Below are 21,200 nucleotides of genomic sequence, written 5' to 3'. Positions count from 1 at the left end.
GGGCGGAGCCGGGGCCGGAGGCGGGGCGAACGCGCGCGTGCGCATTCACCTGGCCACGGGGGGGGGGCGGGTCCCCGCGGAGCAGCCGTTGGCAGTAGCGGTCCCTTCCCAGATGCAGCGGGTTTGCGGGATCCCGGTCCTCTCGGGCTTACGTTTCCTGCTTGGATTTGCCTCGGGCATTATCTCATTTACACACTGCCATTTGAGACGGGGTCTCCCCCGGTTGCCCGCGCTGGCCTTGAACTTGCCGCGATTCTCCTGCCTCGGCCACCACGCCGCGCTCCGTGGCTGTGTTTTAAACGCTAGGTGTTCTCAGTCAGCGTGGGCTTTCTGCTTTTTTTTATGTCGGGCCTCTGACTTTGATCGCCAGAACTGCCCAAGATGGGACAGTGACTGCTCTTTTCGCTGCTGCCGCCTCTCTGCTGGGTTGACAGGCAAAAAGCCTGCAGCTTCTCTCAGATCAGTCTCTGCTCTCCCGCCAGCAATCTGTAGGTTGCTGCGCTCACCTCGTGACTCTGCGGCAGTTCACGCCTGACTTAATGCTCCTACTCTTGTGAGACTGTAGGCTTAAGGACACTGCCCTTTCCTGTCTTGAGAACTCCTTTAAATACGTTGTCGTCCCCCCCCCCGCCCACCACTTGTCCACTTACTACCCCATTCAGAGCTTTTTTTCTTAAAGACCTGAGATTGTATAAGGTTTACAGTGTTAAGAATGAGGATCTCACTAAAGAGAATAGGGCTGCAGATCCTGAAGGCGACTTCCTAGTGCTTTGGGACAATCCTTGTTAGATGTTTAACTTTTGGCACATTTGTTTAGTATTTTCTTTAGCAAAGTCTAACTACACATCAGTTACACATCGTCAAAAATCCTACAAATGCTGTACTGGTTAGGGTGCTCAACAGATAGAGGCGTTTGCTGTCAGACCCACAAGCCTGACCACCTTGGTTTGATCACCAGATAAAGGTGGAAGGAAAAGAACAGATCCCCCTCTCCCATATCACACACACATAATACAGAATCATAGACACTAGAAGGAAACTGTTGAGGGTAATTTAAACGTTTGGGATAATGCTCTGAATTTTAGTGTTATAAATCTATGCTGGCTGGAGGAGGGATCCTCAACTGAGAAAATGCCTCTATAAGATCTGGCTGTAGGGCGTTTTCTTAGTGACTGATGGGGTAAGGCTCAGCTCACTGTGGGTGGGGCCAACCCTGGGCTGCTAGTCCTTGGGTTCTGTAAGAAAGCACAGCTGAGCAAGCCTAGGTTGCAAGCCAGTAAGCAGCTCCCTTTTAAGGCCTCTGTATCAGCTCCTGCCTCCAGGTTGAGTTCCTGCCCTGACTTCCTTCAATGATGCACTATGATGTGGAAGTGTAAGCCACATCAACCTTTTATCCCCAAGTTGCTTTTGGTCACGGTGTTTCATTCCAGCAGTAGCAACCCTGACTATGGCAAAGTTAGTCATAGTATTTGGTGGTTATTAATTACCACTCTGTGGGTACTCCTGTAAGTGTTGCACAGAGTTCAGTGTATGGCTTTTCGCTCTTTGAATTACATTAGTAAAAAGGGATTTACCATACTTAGGTCCTTCTAAATTTAATTTTTTTTAAAAATCACTTTTTAGTAATAAAGCAAATGAAAATTTTTTATTGCTTGAAAACTATTTGATGACTTCTAGTGTCAATAAGATACAAATGCTGAATACAATGAGAACCATTTTTATTGTCTTTTATATTCAACAATGATTACTTAAACTTAAAAAAAAAAACAACAACAACATGTTTATTAACTAATGGTTAGTGAAAAGCCAAACCTTTCCAGCCCACTTCATATTCTCTTTCAACCATTTCAGGGCAGAACAATGCTCCAGGCTATACACCTGCTCCTTGTTAATATTGACGGTCATGTGCTTAATGAAGAGCTTGGGGTCTGATATTCGAGCAGCCATGATCAATCTTTCGACTGCAGCTTGATAGTCATCCTTGCTTCGAGATTTGCTTTCTTCACATCTGTTAAGTGAACACAAAGGCAGAAATTCTCAAAAAAAAGCAGTGTGGTTCATGTAGGAGAGTCATTTGCTTTCACCGATTCCAAACTATCATCGTATCTTTCAGCAGTGACTCTTTAGCTTTTTAGATCATGGTTTGCAGTATGAGAGGCATTTTATATTAGGACCCAGAATCAAAGGGCAGTTTGAGAAAACACTAATCTAGAATACAGCCAGTTACCTATTTTTGCACTCATAAATAACTCACAAATAACTATAAATTAAGCTATATAAGTTAGTATTAAGTACAACACATCTTAAATGATTAATAATCACATTTGTTTTCTTTTGGTATTAGTTATTTCTAGTTTCAAGCAAGTACTTAATATGCAGCTAACATTTAGTAACAAACTGCAGAGCTGTATGTTTTCTTTGGTCCTGACCTGGGAACTTCATTGTTATAATTTTTTTCAAGCTCCATCTGCCATCAACTGTGATTGTGTTCACTGGCATGAAATCCTGAATTTATGGTAGCTTTTCTTGTGGAGAAAGGAAATGGCTAATGTCCTGCTCTTGGTACGTTGGGGGTCAGTGAGCAGAGTTCTGAGACTGGTTCTACATAAATTAACACCAGCGTGGGCCACTGGGTGACCTAAATAAGGCCTGCACTTCAAAAGGGGAAGGAGTATCTGTAACACGAAAAATAAAAGACCCAGAGACTGATATTGTGGTTCAAGATTCAAGAAGACCCAGAGACTGATATTGTGGTTCAAGATTCAAGAAGTAGATGAGAGAAACAAAGCAGCCAAGCCAGTAGCTCTTCCCTCTCCTCAGCTGAAGTGGCTATCCTGTCCCCACAAATCCTCAGGGACAAAAGGCTCTCAATTCCCATCTCCTCCTTATATTCCTTTCTCCACCCAGCCTATCACTCCTGTTTCTAGCTCCCTAGTGCTGGGATTAAAGGTGTGTGATCCTGGGTATTGGGGTCAAAGGCAACAGTTCTGTTACTCTTCATTCTTGTGTAGGCCATGGTGGCATTGAACTAACAGATCTGTCTACCTCTTAATCCTGAGTCCTGGGATTAAAGGTGTGTACCACCACCACTTGGCTTCTATAGATAACTAGTGTAGCTACTTTGCTATTTTGATCTCCAGTGGCTTTAATAAATCATAAACAATGTATCACCACAAGTATCCAAGTGTCTTCTGGGGGCTTCTAAATAAAACAAGGCACTTTAGAGTCTGACAGACTGAAAACTGAATATGTGGTATATTCTCAATGTTTAAAAGTGAATAAAATTCTATAGAGGTTAGCACCCTAAGCCAGGTCTCAGCACACCAGCAAGACAAAACATATTGGCCTTGATAAAATCAAAGATCTAGGTATGTCACTGGTCATGGACTAGGACTACAACTGCTCTCACATTCAACAATAAATAGAGGCTGCAAGTGTGGGAAATGGGCTTCAAGAAGAAAGTCAAAGTCTTTTAAGAATAAAACGTAAATGCTTCAGGCCACACAGTATTTAGTGCCAAAGGAAGCCCAACCCCTACTAAAGACAGAGCTATAAAAACAAAGGCTAGTTTCAATGGGTTTTTAAAAAGTACAAGTAAAATGACTTCCTCCTGTTAAACAGAGGCTATACAGCTGCGTGGTGGTGGCACACACCTTTGAGCCCAACACTTGGGAGGCAGAGGCAGGTGGATCTCTGTGAGTTCCAGGATAGCCTGGTCTACAGAGTGAATTCCAGGACAGCCAGGGCTACACAGAGAAACCCTGTCTTGAAACACACAAAACAAATGAATGGGGGCTATACCACATGACTCCTGTATCAAACTGAGAAAGCACGGTCAGCAGGTCTGAGTACGAGATGTCAGGGAACAATCTGCCATGAGCCAAGTGGATTTGGGGGAGTTTTGTTAGAGATGCTATTTCTTGTTCTGAATCAAACATCTTTAAATAGTGAAGAATCTTGAAAGACAAACACAGTTTCTGCTTCTGGAGCAAAAGACAGGCTTGGTGACACCTGTAATCAGTGTCTTCCTATAGAGAAAATGGAAAGCAGTCTTTGTGTTCTTTAGTCTTGGGCCTGCCTTCCTGTCAGGATACCTGCCACATGTTGAGGAGTCCACGTGGGCTGTCAGAAGGACTTTGGGGTGAGAGTGAATCGGGCTGATAAGCAGACCATCTGGTTGTTTGCTGTGCCACAGCAAGAAAGCACCCTGCTCTAACACAGGAGTCTTGTGTCTTATGCTAGCACACATTGACCTGTGGCAGGCCAACTTGCAAATGGGTAAAATCTCAGACCTTCATAATCCTTGCCTGATAGTCACAAAAGGCACTTGCCTTTCTCCTAGCATTCTCTCTTGTGGATCACCCATTCTGGGAGAAGCTGGCACTCAAAAATAGCCTTTTTATTTTTAAAATACGAGTTTTATAGTAAACTTTACATTTAAAAAATTATTGAGGTTCTACAGCTGAAAAACTGAGGGATTTCTCAGAGATAAGGGTTGTATGAGTGTCCACACTGACATGACATTTATGTCAGATTGTGTCATTCTGGATCTGTAAGGAACAAAAAAAAGATTCATAGCTAAAACTTTTAGGCAAAGGCACCACACTTTATAACACAGGAAAGGCTGGTTCTTAGAGAAGATCCATGTCTTATGGCAAGTACATTGTTTACTTGTGTGGCCTTCAGCTTGGTTCTCATGCATCTACCACTTGAGTTCATCCCTAGTCCCTTAACTTATTTTAAGCTTCAAGTAGGTCTTGCTTTTCTCAGTTTAAATGGTAGTCAGGTTTATAATACACATATACAGAGTGTAAATAAACAGTGTGCACACACTGCACTGCAGAGCAGGTGTGGAGCCACACCTATGTTCAGAATTCAGCTGGGGTTCTAGTCACCCACCTCTTCAAAACGATCTGTAGCATCTGTGTGGAAGTCCCTGGGCTCTGAATACTGCTAGCATTAGACACCAGAAATATTTCGATAGCTAAAAGCATTTCAATCTCAGACAAGTAAGAAGGAACCAATAGGAGTTTCCGGTATAAGTTTCCCTCTAATGGTGGGTAGCAACCCAGTGAAAGAGCACCTGAAAATTAAACAACAGGTCACATTGCACCAAATCTCAGTGGGTAAGACTTAAGACTTCTAAGTGTCCACAGCTGGTAGCTCCTACAGGCCAGCATAACTTTTTATATTTTCAGACTTATTACATCTTTTATGATAGTAAGCATCTTGGTACATTAGATACTAACTATGAGAACTCTGAAAAATGACCTATGAGTTTTCCCATAGTAAATGCACATTTTTTCAAGTCATAGTAATATATATGAGATAATTTCAGAGTAATTAATAAGTAGCCAGGTGTGGTGGTGCATGCCTGTAACCTCAGCACGTGGGAGGCTGAAGCAGAAGGCCAGCTTGTATTACATGTAGTCAGATTATCTCAATACAAAAGAAAAACAAGAAGAAAAAAATTCCTAACCAGACAGCCACTTAGGTTTGAATGGGATTTGGTCTATGAACAACTTTATACTTTTATAGTCACTGTCTACCTTGAATTATGAATACAAAACACAGACTATAATGTGAGGGTGCCACTTGCTGTTAAATATTGTGGCTGTCTATGTTTACCTGAAGGTGCCCTCACCCCATGTGGCTGTTACTGTTCCTACTCTTCTGCCAAGTGCTAAGCACAAGATACAACGTGAACTCCATCCTGTGTATGGCTGCCACAGTCACCAACTCCACGTTTCAAGAGAACAGATTTGACTTAACCTTAAAACAGTTGGCTGCTTATTAGAAATGACAGTTAATACTCTGAGGACACCCAACTGGACACAGATAATATTATATACAGTTTATCTAAATCAAATTAAACCTATATGTACATTTTGTTTAAAATGTTTGGGTTTTTGTTTTCTTTCAAGAAACCACTTCAGAGCAGGTGATGATGCTAATCTCTGAAAACCATATTTAAATAAAATCCAAAGATGTTCCAGTAACATTTAAATATTTAAATTTTATTTAATTATTATGTTTATGTACATATACATACATAAAACATGAGACCCTGTTAAAAAAATCAAAACCTAAACCCACCAAACCAAAAAGTGCTTATACTTTTTACCTATAATACATTTGAACTTATTACCTATAATACAACCTAATTCTTCTCCCATTTCATTGAGAAAAAAGTTACCACTTGCTACCGTGATCACAGCTGGGAGTTTGAAAACACTTCTAGCTCAGGTTGGGTAGCTAGGATGTCTGATACTCAAACATTTAAATTTCAGTCTACCCAACTTTTTTACTCCTGTGTTGTATGACATGTCAAACTGTGTCAAGTTTTCTTTTCTTACCCTCGACTGGAATTGATAACACGCTAAAAGGAAAACATGATACTTGTAAACAAAGGACAAAAAAACAGGTTTCAAAAGTCAGTGCAGATCTATCAGACCGCTGCCTCTGAATATGTACCAACTATTATTTTTACATATTTAAAAATCTAGTTTTAAATATAGATGGTTCCTGGATTAGAAAAGTAATCAAAACTAACATATTAACTGAAACATTTCAATGGAACTTACTTTTGTAGTGGGCTCTGGCTTTGAGCCACAGACAACTCCTTCCTAAGGCAGTGATTAGTCTCCTGAGAAAGGAAAAGTCAATAGGGATGCTTTTCGAAACCATGAACTCGGCTACAGAAGATGATATGCCAAGACTGCTACTTTCTATACAGGCATCTAGAAGTTTATTAAAAAGAAGGCTATACTGGGAAACCTCCACAGTTTCTGAAATGAAAAAAAATAACAACAAAATGGTAAAATAAAGTGAAAATGATTAATGACATAAAGACCAATATTAATCTTCAACTTTCTTCCTCACCCTAACCTCAGCCTTTCTTTCCATTACAGAAATCAGACCCACTGAAGTACAATCATCTTTGATACTCTCCAAGTAAAAAACAAAAATCTTACAAGCAAAACTGTTACTTCCTTTGTGATGGAGAATGCAGAAAGAAGCTTGACAAAGAAAGAATTCAGAGTTGAACTAGCTTTGCTGGATTTGGTCCCCATATTAGGTTTAATATGCAGTCTTGAAAATTTTTCATGGTTCTGTTTGTAAAACTCAGACCTCAGCCTTTCATGACTAAAATATATTTGCTCCTAACATTTATTCTAAAATCCTTTAATGGGTATCCCATTAGTAATTCATAGGGGAAAAGTCACCTTGGAGATTTCCAATTCTATTATTCCTTTTACTCAGTTGGGTCTAGAACCTGTACTCTAGATTCATGTCATTGTTGGATCTTTAAGTGGTCCAAGCCTCATCAGGAAATGAATCCCTTCTCTTTAAATATCTTTCTAAACACCAAACTTATACATCACCCGCTCACCCTGTTGTACTCATACAGAAGGAAACTCCTTTAGTCTGTCACTTACGGATTTCCAGAATCTAGCACCCTGTCCATCTCTAAACCTGTTTTGTTTCTTCATCAATACAACTGTACTGGGCACACTGGGTAGTAAAGGAAGGCACTTCCTACCAATGCTAGCTATAAACAGCATCCCTGAATCAATGGGAACAAGGCTGGGAGGATATGGAGAGTCTGGCAAGTTCCTAAATCATCCTCTGTACCCTGGGTATCATCCTCTGAACTTGTCAGTTCTGAACACATCTTCTCCTCTTACCTTAAAGTTTGAACTTAACCTTTAAGAGAACTCATTACTAAGTATTACTAAGATGTGTACTCATCGAGTACTCGTCACTATCTAAATAGAATAGATTAGGATATGATGTGTGCCCGAGATGTACAGAGGCAAGGATATGCTGACAGACAACCAAGAGAAGCATCTTTAAAACCACACATGTGATTTACACAGAATGTACTTTATAGAAAAGGACTTCATTAAAAAATACTGGAGTATAAAGCCTAACCACAACAGGTGCAGAACTGTTTCTTACTAGCCATTAAGCACCAGATTGGAAAAAAAAATGAAAAATGAAAGCTGTGCTAGAGAGATGGCTCAGCAGTTTAGAAGAGTACTTGCTGTTCCTATAGAGGACCTGGGTTCAGTCCCCAGCACCCACATTAGACTGCTCACAAACTGGTTGTGTCTGGATCTCTATGAAGATCCAATGCCCACTTCTAGCCTCTGTAGGCACCAGGCATGTATGTGATACACACACACACACACACACACACACTCACACTCATACATATAAAATAAAGATAACTAAATTTTTTTTAAGATAATGAACACAGACTTTAAAAAACATACCTTGAGAATTCTGAAAGCCTGGCAGATTCCTCAAAACTTCAAATGTCTGTCTGTAAAGATTCTTGCCCAGGGTCTCATGTGCAATAGTACAGAGCAAATTATGCCGATTAAGCACATCCATTCTATCACAAGGCCAAAGTGGTGTATTGATTATCCATTCCGATTCTCCCAAAGAAAAACACAAACATACCATGAAAATAACACTTTTCAGGATAATCACAATTGGGAAATAAGTATCTTGGTTTGAAGGCACTTTTGCCTAGACATGTGAACATGGGGCTGTGAGGCCATGGTTGTGACTTCCCATGAACCTACCTTCTGAAACTGGACCACGTGGGTTCAATCTGGAATGTTATATTTCATATGATTAACATATATGATTATACTTTTTAATATATAGGATGGATCATATGATTAACATATATGATTATACTTTTTAATATATAGGATGGATCATATGATTAACATATATGATTATACTTTTTAATATATAGGATGGAACTGTAGTCGTTTCAGACTTAGGGTTTCTATGATAACTAGGTCACATCAAGAACAAACTTTTGTTAACCAAGGTTAAGTTAAAGGCACTTTCTCCCTTCGGTTCATACCACAGTGACTTTTCCTCTCTACACATTCACTGAAGTTCAGACCAAGCTATCACCTCCAGCTCAGTGTCAACTTAAGGCAACTACACCATGTTTACAAGAAGAGTAGCAGGGTATTATGCATTCATGTATTAGAACTTACCCCTCAGCACCCAAATGGCACCATCAAGGCTCCCACTTTTGATAAAAATTTCCACTGCAACATTCACAATTTGACATCGTGGTGCCACTTTCTCAGGTCCCGTAAGTCCTTTTAAACTTGTAAAATGTATTTTTAGCTCATACAGTGTATCTAAGACCATCCTTCCCTGGAATAAAAGTAAAGAACACTAAGTATCATTGATTTACAGCATCAGAGAGACACACAGTCAGTGCCAAAATGCAGGAGACAGTTACGAGTTTGAATTACTACGCCAGACTGACAGACTTTGCTTATGCTTTTCCTGTTTGGTCATAAAGGTAGAAAGAAGGAAAACAAGAACTTTGCTTCACATCAGCACTGCTCCTTTTATTGACTTTCTGCATTAAGTGTCTTTCTTAGCAAAGGATAACCAGACTACAAGCCACAGCTCCAGAGAAGCTAGGTAACAAAGAGGACCCTATGAGGGTCCCTGGATTACCCTGGGAAGGGGAAATTGATGAGATCTCCTGGGTAAACTGGGCATTTCGGCGGGGGCAATGGAGGGAAGGGGATGGGGGATGAGAACATGAGGGAACAGGATGGTTGAGTTGGGGGAGGGATGGGAGGCAGGATAACAATGAAAGAGATATCTTGATAGAGGGAGCCATTTTGGGTTTAGGGAGAAACCTGGTGCCAGGGAAACTCCCAGGAATCCACAAGGATGGCCCCAGCTAAGGCTCCTAGCAATGGTGGAGAGGGTACCTGAACTGGCCTTCCCCTGTAATCAGATTGGTGACTGCCCTAACTGTCATCACACAGCCTTCACCCAGTAACTGATGGAAGCAGATGCAGAGATCCACAGCCAAGCACCAGGCTGAGCAAGCTCCAGGAGTCCAGTGGAAGAGAGGGGAGAGGGATTATATGGGTGTGTGTGTGTGTGTTTGTGAAGATCATGACAGGAAAACACACAGAGACAGCTGACCTGAGCTCTTGGGAGCTCATGGACTCTAGACCGACATCTGGGGAGCCTGATGGGACCAAACTAGGCCATCTTCATGTGGGCAACAGTTGTGTAGCTTGGTCTGTTTGTGGGACCCCTGGCAGCAGGACCAGGATCTATTACTAGTGTATGAACCTGCTCTTTGGAACCCATTCCTTATGGTGGGATTGCTTGCTCAGCCTGGATGCAGTGGGGAGGGGCTTGGTCCTGCCTTACCTTAATGTGCCAGGCTTTGTTGACTCCCCATGGGAGGCCTTACACTTTCTGAGGAGTGGCTGGGGGAATGGGTTGAGAGGGTAATGGTGGGAGGGTCAGGAGGAGGAAAGGGAGAGGGAACTGTGGTTGGTATGTGAAAAGAATAAAAAATTAAAAAAAAAAAAAAGACTGTGGAGCTGGGCTTGTGGCTCATGCCTATAGTTTAAGGCTATTTTGGGCTTTATAGCAAGGCCATTTTTCAACAACAACAACCAAAAACCAAGCAAAAAACCAAACCAAACCAAAAAGATTTTGTTGTTTGGGCAAGAGTTCCATGTGTTAACTATGGAAAATTATTACATTTTCCCTCCTTTTACAGTTTACCAATCTGAGATCTAAGAGAGTTGGTGAAATGAAGATAATTTGTCATCAAATTTAGATGGAATAATAGTAAGGTGAAACCAAAATTATTAGCTGAGAACAGTTATCTTTTTAATTCAGTGAATGAATTATGTGACAGACTCTACATGAAGGTTGTCTTTGGTTTGGACATAACAATTTGGGTGTGCATTACTATTTTAAACTAGGGGCCAGTCTACTTTCCCTGTAAGCAGCTCAACAAGAAACACTTTTTTTCTTCTTTTTCTCCAAGACAGGATTTCTTTGTATAACAGTTGTGGCTGTCCTAGAACTCACTTTGTAGACCAGACTGGCCTCAAACTCACAGGGATCTACTAGATCTACTTGCCTGGGGGATCAAAGGTATGCGCTACCATTCTAGCCAATAAATACTTTAAAAAAAAAGGTTCATTTCATATTAAGTTATATCTATGTGTACATGTATGCAGATGTCTCAATTTATAGACCCTTAATATTCTGTATTCTTTTCAACCAGATTTTTGTTATGATATGAAAATACTTTCAATATGAGTAAATGTTTCAGAGAATAATTTTAGTTTAATTTCAACAATTTTGCCTTATATTAAAAAAGGATTGGCTTGAATTTGTCATGGTGTACTTGCCTATAGTCACAGCACTCAGGAGGCTGAGGCAGGGGGGTCTCTGTGAGTTCAAGGCCAGCTGGGTCTACATACTGATTTCTAGGACAGTCAGGGCTACATAGAGAGACCTGTCTCAAAAAGCCTAAATGAAACAGAACAAACAAACAAGAAACAAACCACCTCCTAGCTAATAAGGCAATATGCAAAATCAACTCGCTGAGTACAATAATTAAAGATAGAAAAATTCACCAAGTTCTTAATGATATAAGAAACGAAATCCAAATAAACAGAATAGTCTAAAGTTTTAGCTGAATCTTCATAGTCAGAGACTTTTGCTCTAAAGTCCTCCGGTGTGCAGGCATGGCTGGCCTTCTACCAGATCTTACAGCAGAGAGGGACCCGTCTGCCATACAGTGAGTATTCATCTGGAAACCTACAGACTTTCTGTTCAACCTGTCTGGGTGCAAAAATTCCTTTTAGTCCATGAATGTTGCATATATACAAGTGAACCTGTACTTAAATGCTATTGCATAGACATCTAATTCTGAAATGACCAGAATAACAAAAACTAAGCTTTAACAGTTAATTTAACAGTGATCAAACTTAATTGTTGCATTTTGTTAATTCTATCCTCAGCTCTTCCCTTCACACTGGATTTTCATGCCCTCAATTTATCACTTCAGGGGAACCTAAGGGTTGTAAATACAGTGTAGTTCTGCGGGCTGGTGAAATAGCTCGGCAAGCAAAGGCTCTGCTGACAAACCTGATGCCCTGAGTTCAATCCCTGTGATTACATGATTGAAGAAGAGAACCAATTTTTGTAAATTATCCTCTGACTACAAATACATAACGTGTGTGTGTGTGTGTGTGTGTGTGTGTGTGTGTGTGTGTGTGTACACACATGTATGCACACATATGCACATATACAAGTAAACAAACAAAATAAAACAGAATAGTATGGTCTTGAGTCACCAGACCACCTGCATAGTGGACTCAGTTAAGAGAGTCAGACATGGTGGGCACATGGCGCCTGAGTATTCAAGGGGTGATTTGCAGACAGTTTTGATGATCATGAGCATCTTGGGTTCATCGTAAGAAAGGTGTTTTGAGGCTGAGCATGGGGGCACACGCCTTTTATCCCAGCCCTCACGAGGCAGAGGCAGGAGAACCTCTGAGTTCAAGACCAGCCTGGTCTACATACTGAATTCTAAGACAGCCAGGATGTCACAGAGAGACGATGTCTCAATGAATGAATAAATACATGAATAGGTTAGGAAAGAAAGGTGCTTTGAGCTCTTTCAGGGTTATAAAGACAACCATGGAGCTGTCGAAGTACATTCAAACAAACGTATTTCAGCATGGCCTCCTATGTATTGCCTATCTATCATCAGATTCTAAAAACGCAGGTGGTGTCTCGCCATCCCACCAATGTGGAAACTAAGAACTCACTAAGTAGTCTAGGCCATTTTGTTGTGCCTGAAGTGATTCTTAGAAAATTTCTGATTTGAAGGATTACTCCATATTCTGTTCCTAGTTTTTAAACGAAGATTCTCTGCACCAAATCGAACCAACATACAATGAAATACCTTGGACCATAGCATCAGTCTGTGATAGAAGTACATAGCATTTATTCCGATCCTTCCCAACAAAGTCTTATCCACCTCACTGAACTGTGGATCTTTGCTAACTGAAACATAAAGCAGACATGGAAAGAAATGAGACAGTCACTTACAATGAGGCAGAATTAATGAAATCACTTCTAAGACCTAATGTTGGAAACTGTCCCACAAGCTAAACCCAGCCCCAAAGATAGTAGTGGGTTTTTGTTGTCATTTTGTCTTTTGAGACAGAGTCTTTCTACACAGCCCTGACCATCCTGACACTCACTATGTGAACGAGGTTGATGTTAAAGTCAACAGAGATGCTCCTGCCTCTGTCTCCTAAGTGCTGAGATTAAAGGTGTGCACCATCACGATCAGCCCAATAGTGGATTTATTTATTTTCAAAGAATGGTTTAAATTGAAACTGTGTGGGTTGTATGTACAGCCTAGGAGTCACTCTCTGGCCTTTTACAGGAGGAGTCACAGTAGCAACATCTCAAGTCCCATGTAGTTGCTCACTTCTGTAATCCTAGCACTTTCAAGCAGGGGTAGAAAGATTATAAATGTAAGGCTAATTCAGGCTGCATAGTGAGGCATTCATTATTTCACGAGAATGTATTTTTTTAGATGTATTTATTTATTATGTATACAGTGTTCTGCTTGCATGTTTGCCTTCAACCAGAAGAAGGGACCAGATCTCATAACAGATGGTTGTGAGCCACCATGTGGTTGCTGGGAATTGAACTCAGGGCCTCTGGAAGAGCAGCCAGTGCTCTTAATCTCTGAGCCATCTCTCCAGCCTTCAAGAGAATATATTTTTAAAGGCTATACAATATTTTTGATTTTCAGACAGTAGCAATACCAGTGGTATCAAAAATTTGGGTGCTCCCGTATTACTTGCAATAACTTTATTAACCTAAATGAAAAGAAAATACATTTATGTTCTGTGAAATATTTGACACTAAAAATGAGTTCCTGCCCTTGACTATAATCTAACATTAATAGGTGGATGGAAAAAAAAAATAGATTTCAGTCTGTCTGAAACTTGCAACACTGGCTAGGCCTCTGCATGGGAAGAGCATTTTTACCCTCTAGTTAAGAACCACAGTCCTCAAAACAAAACAGCAACATTTTACCTGTTTCAGCAAACTCACAAAAAGGAACACCTGGCCATTCTTCTTTGCAATCCTTTGTGAGGCTTTCAGCAACACAAGCACAGAATCTCTGGAAATCTGCAAATTCTTCACAGCCCATTTTTATGCTAATATACAGGTTTCCCAATTTGGTCCAGTCACCTTTTTCTTTACAAGTCTATTAAATTATTAAAAATGGGAGGGGGAGCGAGGAGGGAGGGAAAGAGGAAGAGGGGGTAAAAGTAAAATCTCTACCATCTCTGCAAGCACATGGTATCTATCACACAGGCACCAGAAGGGACGCGGAAATCTGTATGACTAAGTCTGGGAACTGAAAACCTGACAAGCAGTGTTCAGTAACACGACAGGGAAGTTCCGCTTTTCTCCCTATAGCAGTCTGTGGACTGCAGACAGCACTGAACACACTGTGATCATTCAGTTACTCAAATGACAGGCAGGACAGAGCTCCATGAGGAGCACTGTCACCAAGGTGCATGAGCATCTCTGTGGCAACTCATTGCTTCCTTTCCTGTTTGTAGAGGGAACACATTTTAAACCATTATTTGGCCTTTTAAGATTTGGGGCCAACAAGGAAATTCCAATAAACTTACTGTCTCCTATTTTCTGTCAAAACTAAGAGAAGCTTTCTGTGGCAGGACAAAGGTTGTTTCAAGGTTACATCATGCTGACCACGACCATCTCAACACTGAGAGGCACAGGATGGATATGAAGAGCAGAGCCATCTTTGATGCCCCCTTTCTTACTCTATTTCACTTTTAATTATATGTGTAGGTGTGTGTCTATGTGTAGGGATGCATGCTGGTGCCTTTGGAGGGCGGAAGGGGCTGTATCCCATGGAGCTTAAGTTACAAGCAGGTGTAGCTGTGAGCCACCTTACATGGGTAACAGGAGTTCCACTGAGCCATTTCTCTAACCCCTCCCCTCTTTCTTACTTTAAATGCCAGGAGAGTGCACTGTGGTCCTAGCTCTCATCAGTCCAGACCCATAGTCACCCATAATGCACTACAGCCGAATATCTGCCCAGCACTAGATTTCAGACTGAGCTTTAGATCGATACAAACTAACTTTGAAATGGAAGTTACCATGATAATTAATTAAAAATAGTTCACAACCTTAGATTTACTTTGTGTGTGTGTGGGTGGGTGGGGGAGTGGGGTAGGTAGTAGCCTTACAATCCAGGGTTCTGCACACACTCGGCAAATGATCTCCTGTCAAGCTCCATCTTAAGCCTACAGCCCTACAAATTCAGAGGCTTGCTTTTCAAAACATTAATCTTTAAAAATATAACTACCAGACTTCTCTTCCTTAGCATTTTCTCTAACTGATATTTCTAAAGCTTTTCTTCCTAATTATTCAAACATTTTGTCAGTGTTGTTTCTGAGCCCAGCAATGGCTTTGAAGATAAATGTCATACCTCCACTTCACTCAAGGCTGAGTCTAAATCACACTTCCAGGTCTTTTTCAGTTGCCTCACTCGTAACCTTCAATGACAGAACAGAGTTGATTAGCTTATTTCATCCCTAAGTCACCAACGCTCCTGTCTGTTCTATATTTTAAATATACACAAGACTCGAGAAAAACTAATACATAAATGAAGCCCTAAAAATTACTTACAAGCCGAGTTCTTATCTTGTGTGCTCATGTCTATGGGTGTGCTATGCCAGAGCACTCATGTGGTGCTTGGAGGACAACTTGCCGCAGTCAGTCTCTCCTTCTACCGTGTGTCTGAATACTGAACTTGGCTCATCAAGCTTGGTGGCAAGTGTGTTTAGTTGCCCAGACAACTTGCTGGCCACAGCTCCTGATTTTTTGGCTTCAGCCTTCTAAGTATTACAGTATCTAAGTAATACAGCCTACTGGTATTACAGATATGTGCCACCATGTCCAGCTAGGATGAATTATTTTTCTATCTACAAGTATCATAGCTTAGACTTGAATTAAACCAATAAGCGGGATTTAAGGAGAATTGACATCTGTTTTTGATCTCTCAATTCATAAAAAATAGTATGTTTATTTAATTTCTATCAACATTTCATGGCTTCCAGTATACAAGTCAAGTATGTTCTGTAAGGTTTTTAAGTAGCATTTAGTTTTTTGAGCTATTCTCAATAGCACTGTTTTAGATTTTGTTTCCTAGGTTCATTATTGTTCCATAGCACACGGTTGATCTGTGGGCTGTCTTTATTCTGTAGCCTCTCTGTACTCATTCATTACAGCTGTCCTTGATAGGTTCTTTGTCACATAGGTTTGTACTTCATGTCTTCTACAAGTACAGGGTATTATTTTACTTCCAATCTGTGCACCTTTTATCTTCATTTCTTATCATCCTGGCTAGGAGGAATGGACAAATGATCTTAATGGAAGTGTGGGCAGAGTCCTGCCTTGTTTTCAATCTTGAAGAAAAACCTCCAGTCTTTATTCAAGTATGCCTGTTGGTTTATTACAGCTCTCTTTACCAAGTTAAAGAATTTGTCCTTCATTCCAGTAATCTGTTGAAGGATTTTACATTTAAGCTCATGAAAAATACTGGTTCATAGCTCTTAAAAATTAATGTAAAAAGTTTGTGTGTGTTTATTTTTGCCTACATGCATGTGCACCATGTGAGCATCTGGTGTCACTGGAAGCCAGAAGAGGGAGTCAGGTCCCCTACAACTGCAGGTACAGATGGTTGCAAGCCACCACGTGGCTGCTGCGAATCAAACCTGGGTCCTTTGGAAGAACAGCTCTTAAGTACTGAGCTACTGTTCTAGATCAACAGCTCTTCTTTTTCTGTCTTTTGAAGACAGTTTCACGTAACCCAGGCTGACCTCAAACTTGCTATGTAGCCAATGCCACACTTGAATTTCTGACCCTTCTGCCTCTGTCTCACAACTGCTAGGTTACAGGTGTTGGGTCACTACACCTGGCATCTCTTGACTTCTTGTATCACATGGTTTTTAATTTTTGTTTTTTGAGAAAGGGTCTCACTATGCAGCCTTGGTTGTCCTGGAACTCATTACACAGGTCAGACTGGCCTCAGACTCACAGAGATCCACCTGCCTCTGCTTCCTGAGTGATGGGGTTAAAGGTGTGCGCCACCATGATGGCCCATTTTGTTTTTTGTATATGGGTAATACCTGATAAGCTCAGCATGGTGGCACAGCCTACCAACTGGCAGATGGAGGCAGGAGGATTAGGAATTCAAATCCAACACTGACTACATAGTGAGGCCACCTGGGTGCAAACAAAAACAAACCAACCACCAAAAGAAAAAAAATAGGCCAATAAATATTCTCTCCTCTAAATCCTGGAATTATGTATCAATTCACTCAGCCTCATATTTTAAAAATTACTACTCAAGAAAAAGTATCTGACCCTTGGGATGCCCCCCCCCCCTTTTTTTAGAAGCTTTTAAAATTTTGAAATTTTAAAAGGAACTAAATTTTTCCTTTAACTTATACAACCATTTACATCTTCATTGCTGAGTTCATACAGTGGATATTATGGCAATCTTTTCAGTGGTGGGAGGATCTGCACCGATCCCCTCATTCCTGATGTTTACAATTTGTGTCTATGCCTTCTTTTAAAGAAACAACTGTGTGGTGATGGTGGTGGTGGAGTGCACAGGGGTCAACCTCAGGTGTCACTCCTCAGGCTGTAGGGAGCAGAGGAAGCCCAGAGCCTCACACCCATGGAAGAATGGCAAAGGTTTTCCTCAGGGCAAGGCTCACAGGGAAATGGCCAAGCCTTCCTTTCTGGCCCATGTGTGGATGTTGGTAGTGTGTGCAGAAAATGTCTGCCATAGCTTTCTCCCCTTGGATGTTCACACCTCAAAACTGCTCCTACTAGATTAGTTAAGCCTGCCTCCTCCATCCAGCTGCATACCATAAACCATAAACCCTCGTGTTACTCTGTATGTAATAAATAACCCACCTTCTTGTTCAGCTGTATGCAAGAATGCTATACAAGTATGCTAAGCCTCTGGTGTGCTATGTTTTCCTAGCAAAGAGCCCAGACCACTGGCCCAAGATATTTCCGTCTGTGTGTGTCTTGTCTTTTCTTCATTCTCTTACCAATCAGTCATGTTCAAGTCCCAAGCAGGGACTTAACACCTTGTTTTCTGAGATGAGGTCTCTCACTAAACCCAGAACTCACTACATAAGTAAGGCTGGCTGTCCAGCTGACCCCAGGGACCTCCCTGTCTCTTGTCTCCCCAGCACTAGGATTACAGGTATCTATGACCAGCTTTGATGTAGATGCTAGAGACTGAACACAAGTCCTCATACTCATGTGGCAAACACTTTATTATTTTTTTTCCTGGGTTTTCTGAGACAGGGTTTCTCTGTGGCTTTGGAAGCTGTCCTGGAACTAGCTCTTGTAGACCAGGCTGGTCTCGAACTCACAGAGATCCGCTTGCCTCTACCTCCTGAGTGCTGGGATTGAAGGCATGCGCCACCGTCGCCGCCCGGCTGTGGCAAGCACTTTAATATATCTCTCCAACCCCAACAAAATTTGCTTTCCCTTTTCTCAGTATAGGTATATTGCAGTACTACCTGCTTGCTTTTGTGGCTAGAGACAGAACCTAGGACCCTGCACATGCCAGGAAAGTGCTGTCCCAAGGAGGGACACCCCAGTCCTATGGCAGTGTAACTCAATCAGAGACTAAATAAATGGTTGGGGCCTCATAAACTGAGTAGACATAGTGTGTGAGGGGGAAGGGAGAACACCAAGCTAACAGAAAGTGAGCCAGGGAGAAACAGATAAAGTTACTTGCATGCACAGAGAGCAAGCATTAAAGCATGAGCCAAGAGATGTGAGGGACAAGTGGAGGCAGAGTAAGGTCAGCTGTGGGCAGAGACAGGAAGGGCTTGTGACAGGTGACAAATGTACCCCTGAGATAGGAGAGTTGAAAGAAGTGGTCTGCCTTCACCTCTCTAGGTCCCCACCAAGATACAGACCTGGCAAGTCTCCCACCTTACCTGGACTTGGCTTCCAGAACTGCAGCTATGTCTTGATGGGATGCCTGTGCTTGGTATAACAGCTTGACAATATAGTTCAAGTGCTCTGAGTCAGGTACCATCCCAGCTTCAATGAACTGCAGAAGAAAACAGTAATAGTTCTTGTGGAAATGTGAAATAATAGAGAAGTCACGTGTGAGAAATGAGTAAGACAGTGACAGGAGTGAAACATGGGGATGGGAATCAAAACTTATTAGCAAAGTTTGAAGCACAATTTCTTCAAGTGTTGAGAACCACAGAAAGATGCCTTAAGAATGTAAAACAAACATGGGAACGGCACTTTTGAAAATAACAATTGATTTTCCTTCCCATTCTCCAAGATTATTTTGTGGTGTCACTCTTACCTGGCACTGTCTGTCCCAGTGCAGCTGTGGTACTGATGCCTCATCCCGGATGGTAAATTCTGAGGAGACTGTCCAGAGTGTCACCCCTGGCCCTTGCCATGGAAGAACTGGTCTAAACTTAATAAATTAACAGCCTAGGTAACTGACTGTCCACACACACAGTCACATAACAGAATCCCGACATGCCTCACTTCTTATCCTTTCTGTGTCCCTCAGCCTGAATAGGGAGTGCTGAGGGAAGTAACTGAAGCTTCTGGTGTGAGAAGTGATGAATGGAGACAAACACCCTGAGAGGCTGGACGGCTCCTGCTAAAGGCCCTGTGTGCAGCCTTGGAGTGCTCCCCAGAACTAGGAGACTGACTCAGCTGAACGTGCATGAACAATACTTCCAAAGAAGTATCGTGGTTACAGTCTCCTACTGAGAAATTACTTGGACACTGAGGTGTTTATATTTTACTATTTGCTGTTTTGTGTGTGGAATGTGTAGTGATGAAGCGTGCGTGTGACTGTGGAGCACACCTGTCATGGCCGCATGTGACTGGCAGGCAACTTCTGACTGTACGAGTTATCTCCCACCTTGTTTGAGACAGGGTATTTTTTTGTTATCTGTGTACCCTGGGCTAGCTGCCCCACTGGCTTCTGGGCTGTTCTCCTGTCTCTGCCTCCCACCCAGCTCTAAGGCACATTCTGGGGATCTGAGCTCAGGTCCTCATGCTCGCATGGCAGGCGCTCAGTCTCCTCAACATACTTTCAACATTTGAGAGGGTAAATGCTTCACCTCCCTCATCTAGATTTTTAAGGGAGTAGTGGGAATTAAAAATTGGGTTGTGTATCCAGAGTTCTAATAGGTCTTAATAATAAAAGCCTGGAGTCAGATATAGGGGCAAAAGCTGAAAGATCAGAGAGATGAAGGAGCAAGCCACAGTCACACCTTACCTTGCCAACTTCCCAGATGAAAAGACTGAGTTCCTGTCTCCTCCTGCCTATCATCCTTTCTCTGCCCAGCCATCTCACTTCCTGTCTGTCTGCTAACTAGTGGCAAGCTCCACCCTCTGCTCTTCAGACATGTTCTATTTGAACAAACAAGATATCACCACAGGGTGATGTCCTGATTATATTTATTTATGTGTTTGTTTTGTCAACTTGACACAAGGTAGACTTATCTGAGAAGAGGAAACTACAACTGAGACAACACCTCCAATAACACTGGTCTATAGGCAAGCTTGAGGGGCATTTTCTTAATTAGTGATTGATGTAGGAAGGCCCAGCCCATTTGGGTGGTGCCATTCACGGGCTGTATCAGAAATCAGGCTGAGTAAGGTCATGAGGAACAAGCCAGCGGCTCCTTCCACGGCTTCCTGACTCCAGGTTCTTTCCCTGAGGTCCCTTCATGAAGGCCTGTGCTTAGGATATGTAAGCTGAAGCAAACACTCTCCTCCTCCCCAGGTGTCTTACACAGCAGTGGAAACCTCAGCTAAGACCGACAGGGAGAGTGGAGAAGTCACCTTTTGTCATTAAGAACATAAAGCTGGAGTGAGACAGTGTCACTTTTAGTAAAGGGAACAGTAAAAAGTCACCGGGGATGGATCTCCTATCTTGACTTGTAGGAAAACTGCCTTAAATTTGATGGTGGACTTTGAGCAGGTCCTAGGAAGGAGTTTCTAAGCTGTCTGATGAAACACTTCCTGACTGTTACAGACTCAAGTCCTTAACTGCTTCTGTTGGGTCGCTCCTCCAGATGGGAAACATGGGTCACTCTTATTCTTACAGAGGAAAACAGCTCCTCGCCTCACCTCACTCAACCGTATGACATAATGCAGACAGCACCAAGAGGGTTTACTGCTGTCAGTAACATCTCAAACGGCACCCGCTGGTCTCTGAGTTCCCTTCCACGCAGTGACAT

The 21,200-nt window shown here is 41.9% G+C and overlaps 1 protein-coding gene across 1 annotated transcript in view; it reads right to left on the bottom strand.

Annotated features, from left to right (window-relative positions):
* Positions 1-1,788: 1,788 nt before the first annotated feature.
* The window catches only part of Topaz1 (testis and ovary specific PAZ domain containing 1), a 49,978-nt gene continuing 30,566 nt past the window's right edge, over positions 1,789-21,200 (bottom strand). The window contains exons 12-20 of the mRNA XM_027415476.2: positions 18,915-19,030; positions 15,371-15,437; positions 13,939-14,113; positions 12,788-12,888; positions 9,027-9,192; positions 8,280-8,444; positions 6,585-6,788; positions 4,900-5,083; positions 1,789-2,008 (exon numbers count right to left, since the gene is read on the bottom strand). Coding sequence (XP_027271277.1) covers positions 1,789-2,008; positions 4,900-5,083; positions 6,585-6,788; positions 8,280-8,444; positions 9,027-9,192; positions 12,788-12,888; positions 13,939-14,113; positions 15,371-15,437; positions 18,915-19,030 — 1,398 coding nt within the window. The remainder of the gene's footprint in view (positions 2,009-4,899; positions 5,084-6,584; positions 6,789-8,279; positions 8,445-9,026; positions 9,193-12,787; positions 12,889-13,938; positions 14,114-15,370; positions 15,438-18,914; positions 19,031-21,200) is intronic.

Source organism: Cricetulus griseus, chromosome 4, assembly GCF_003668045.3.
Source record: "Cricetulus griseus strain 17A/GY chromosome 4, alternate assembly CriGri-PICRH-1.0, whole genome shotgun sequence".
NCBI lineage: Eukaryota > Metazoa > Chordata > Mammalia > Rodentia > Cricetidae > Cricetulus > Cricetulus griseus.
The sequence above is the reverse complement of the archived record's forward strand: the minus strand, read 5'-3'. Positions and strand labels throughout refer to the sequence as shown.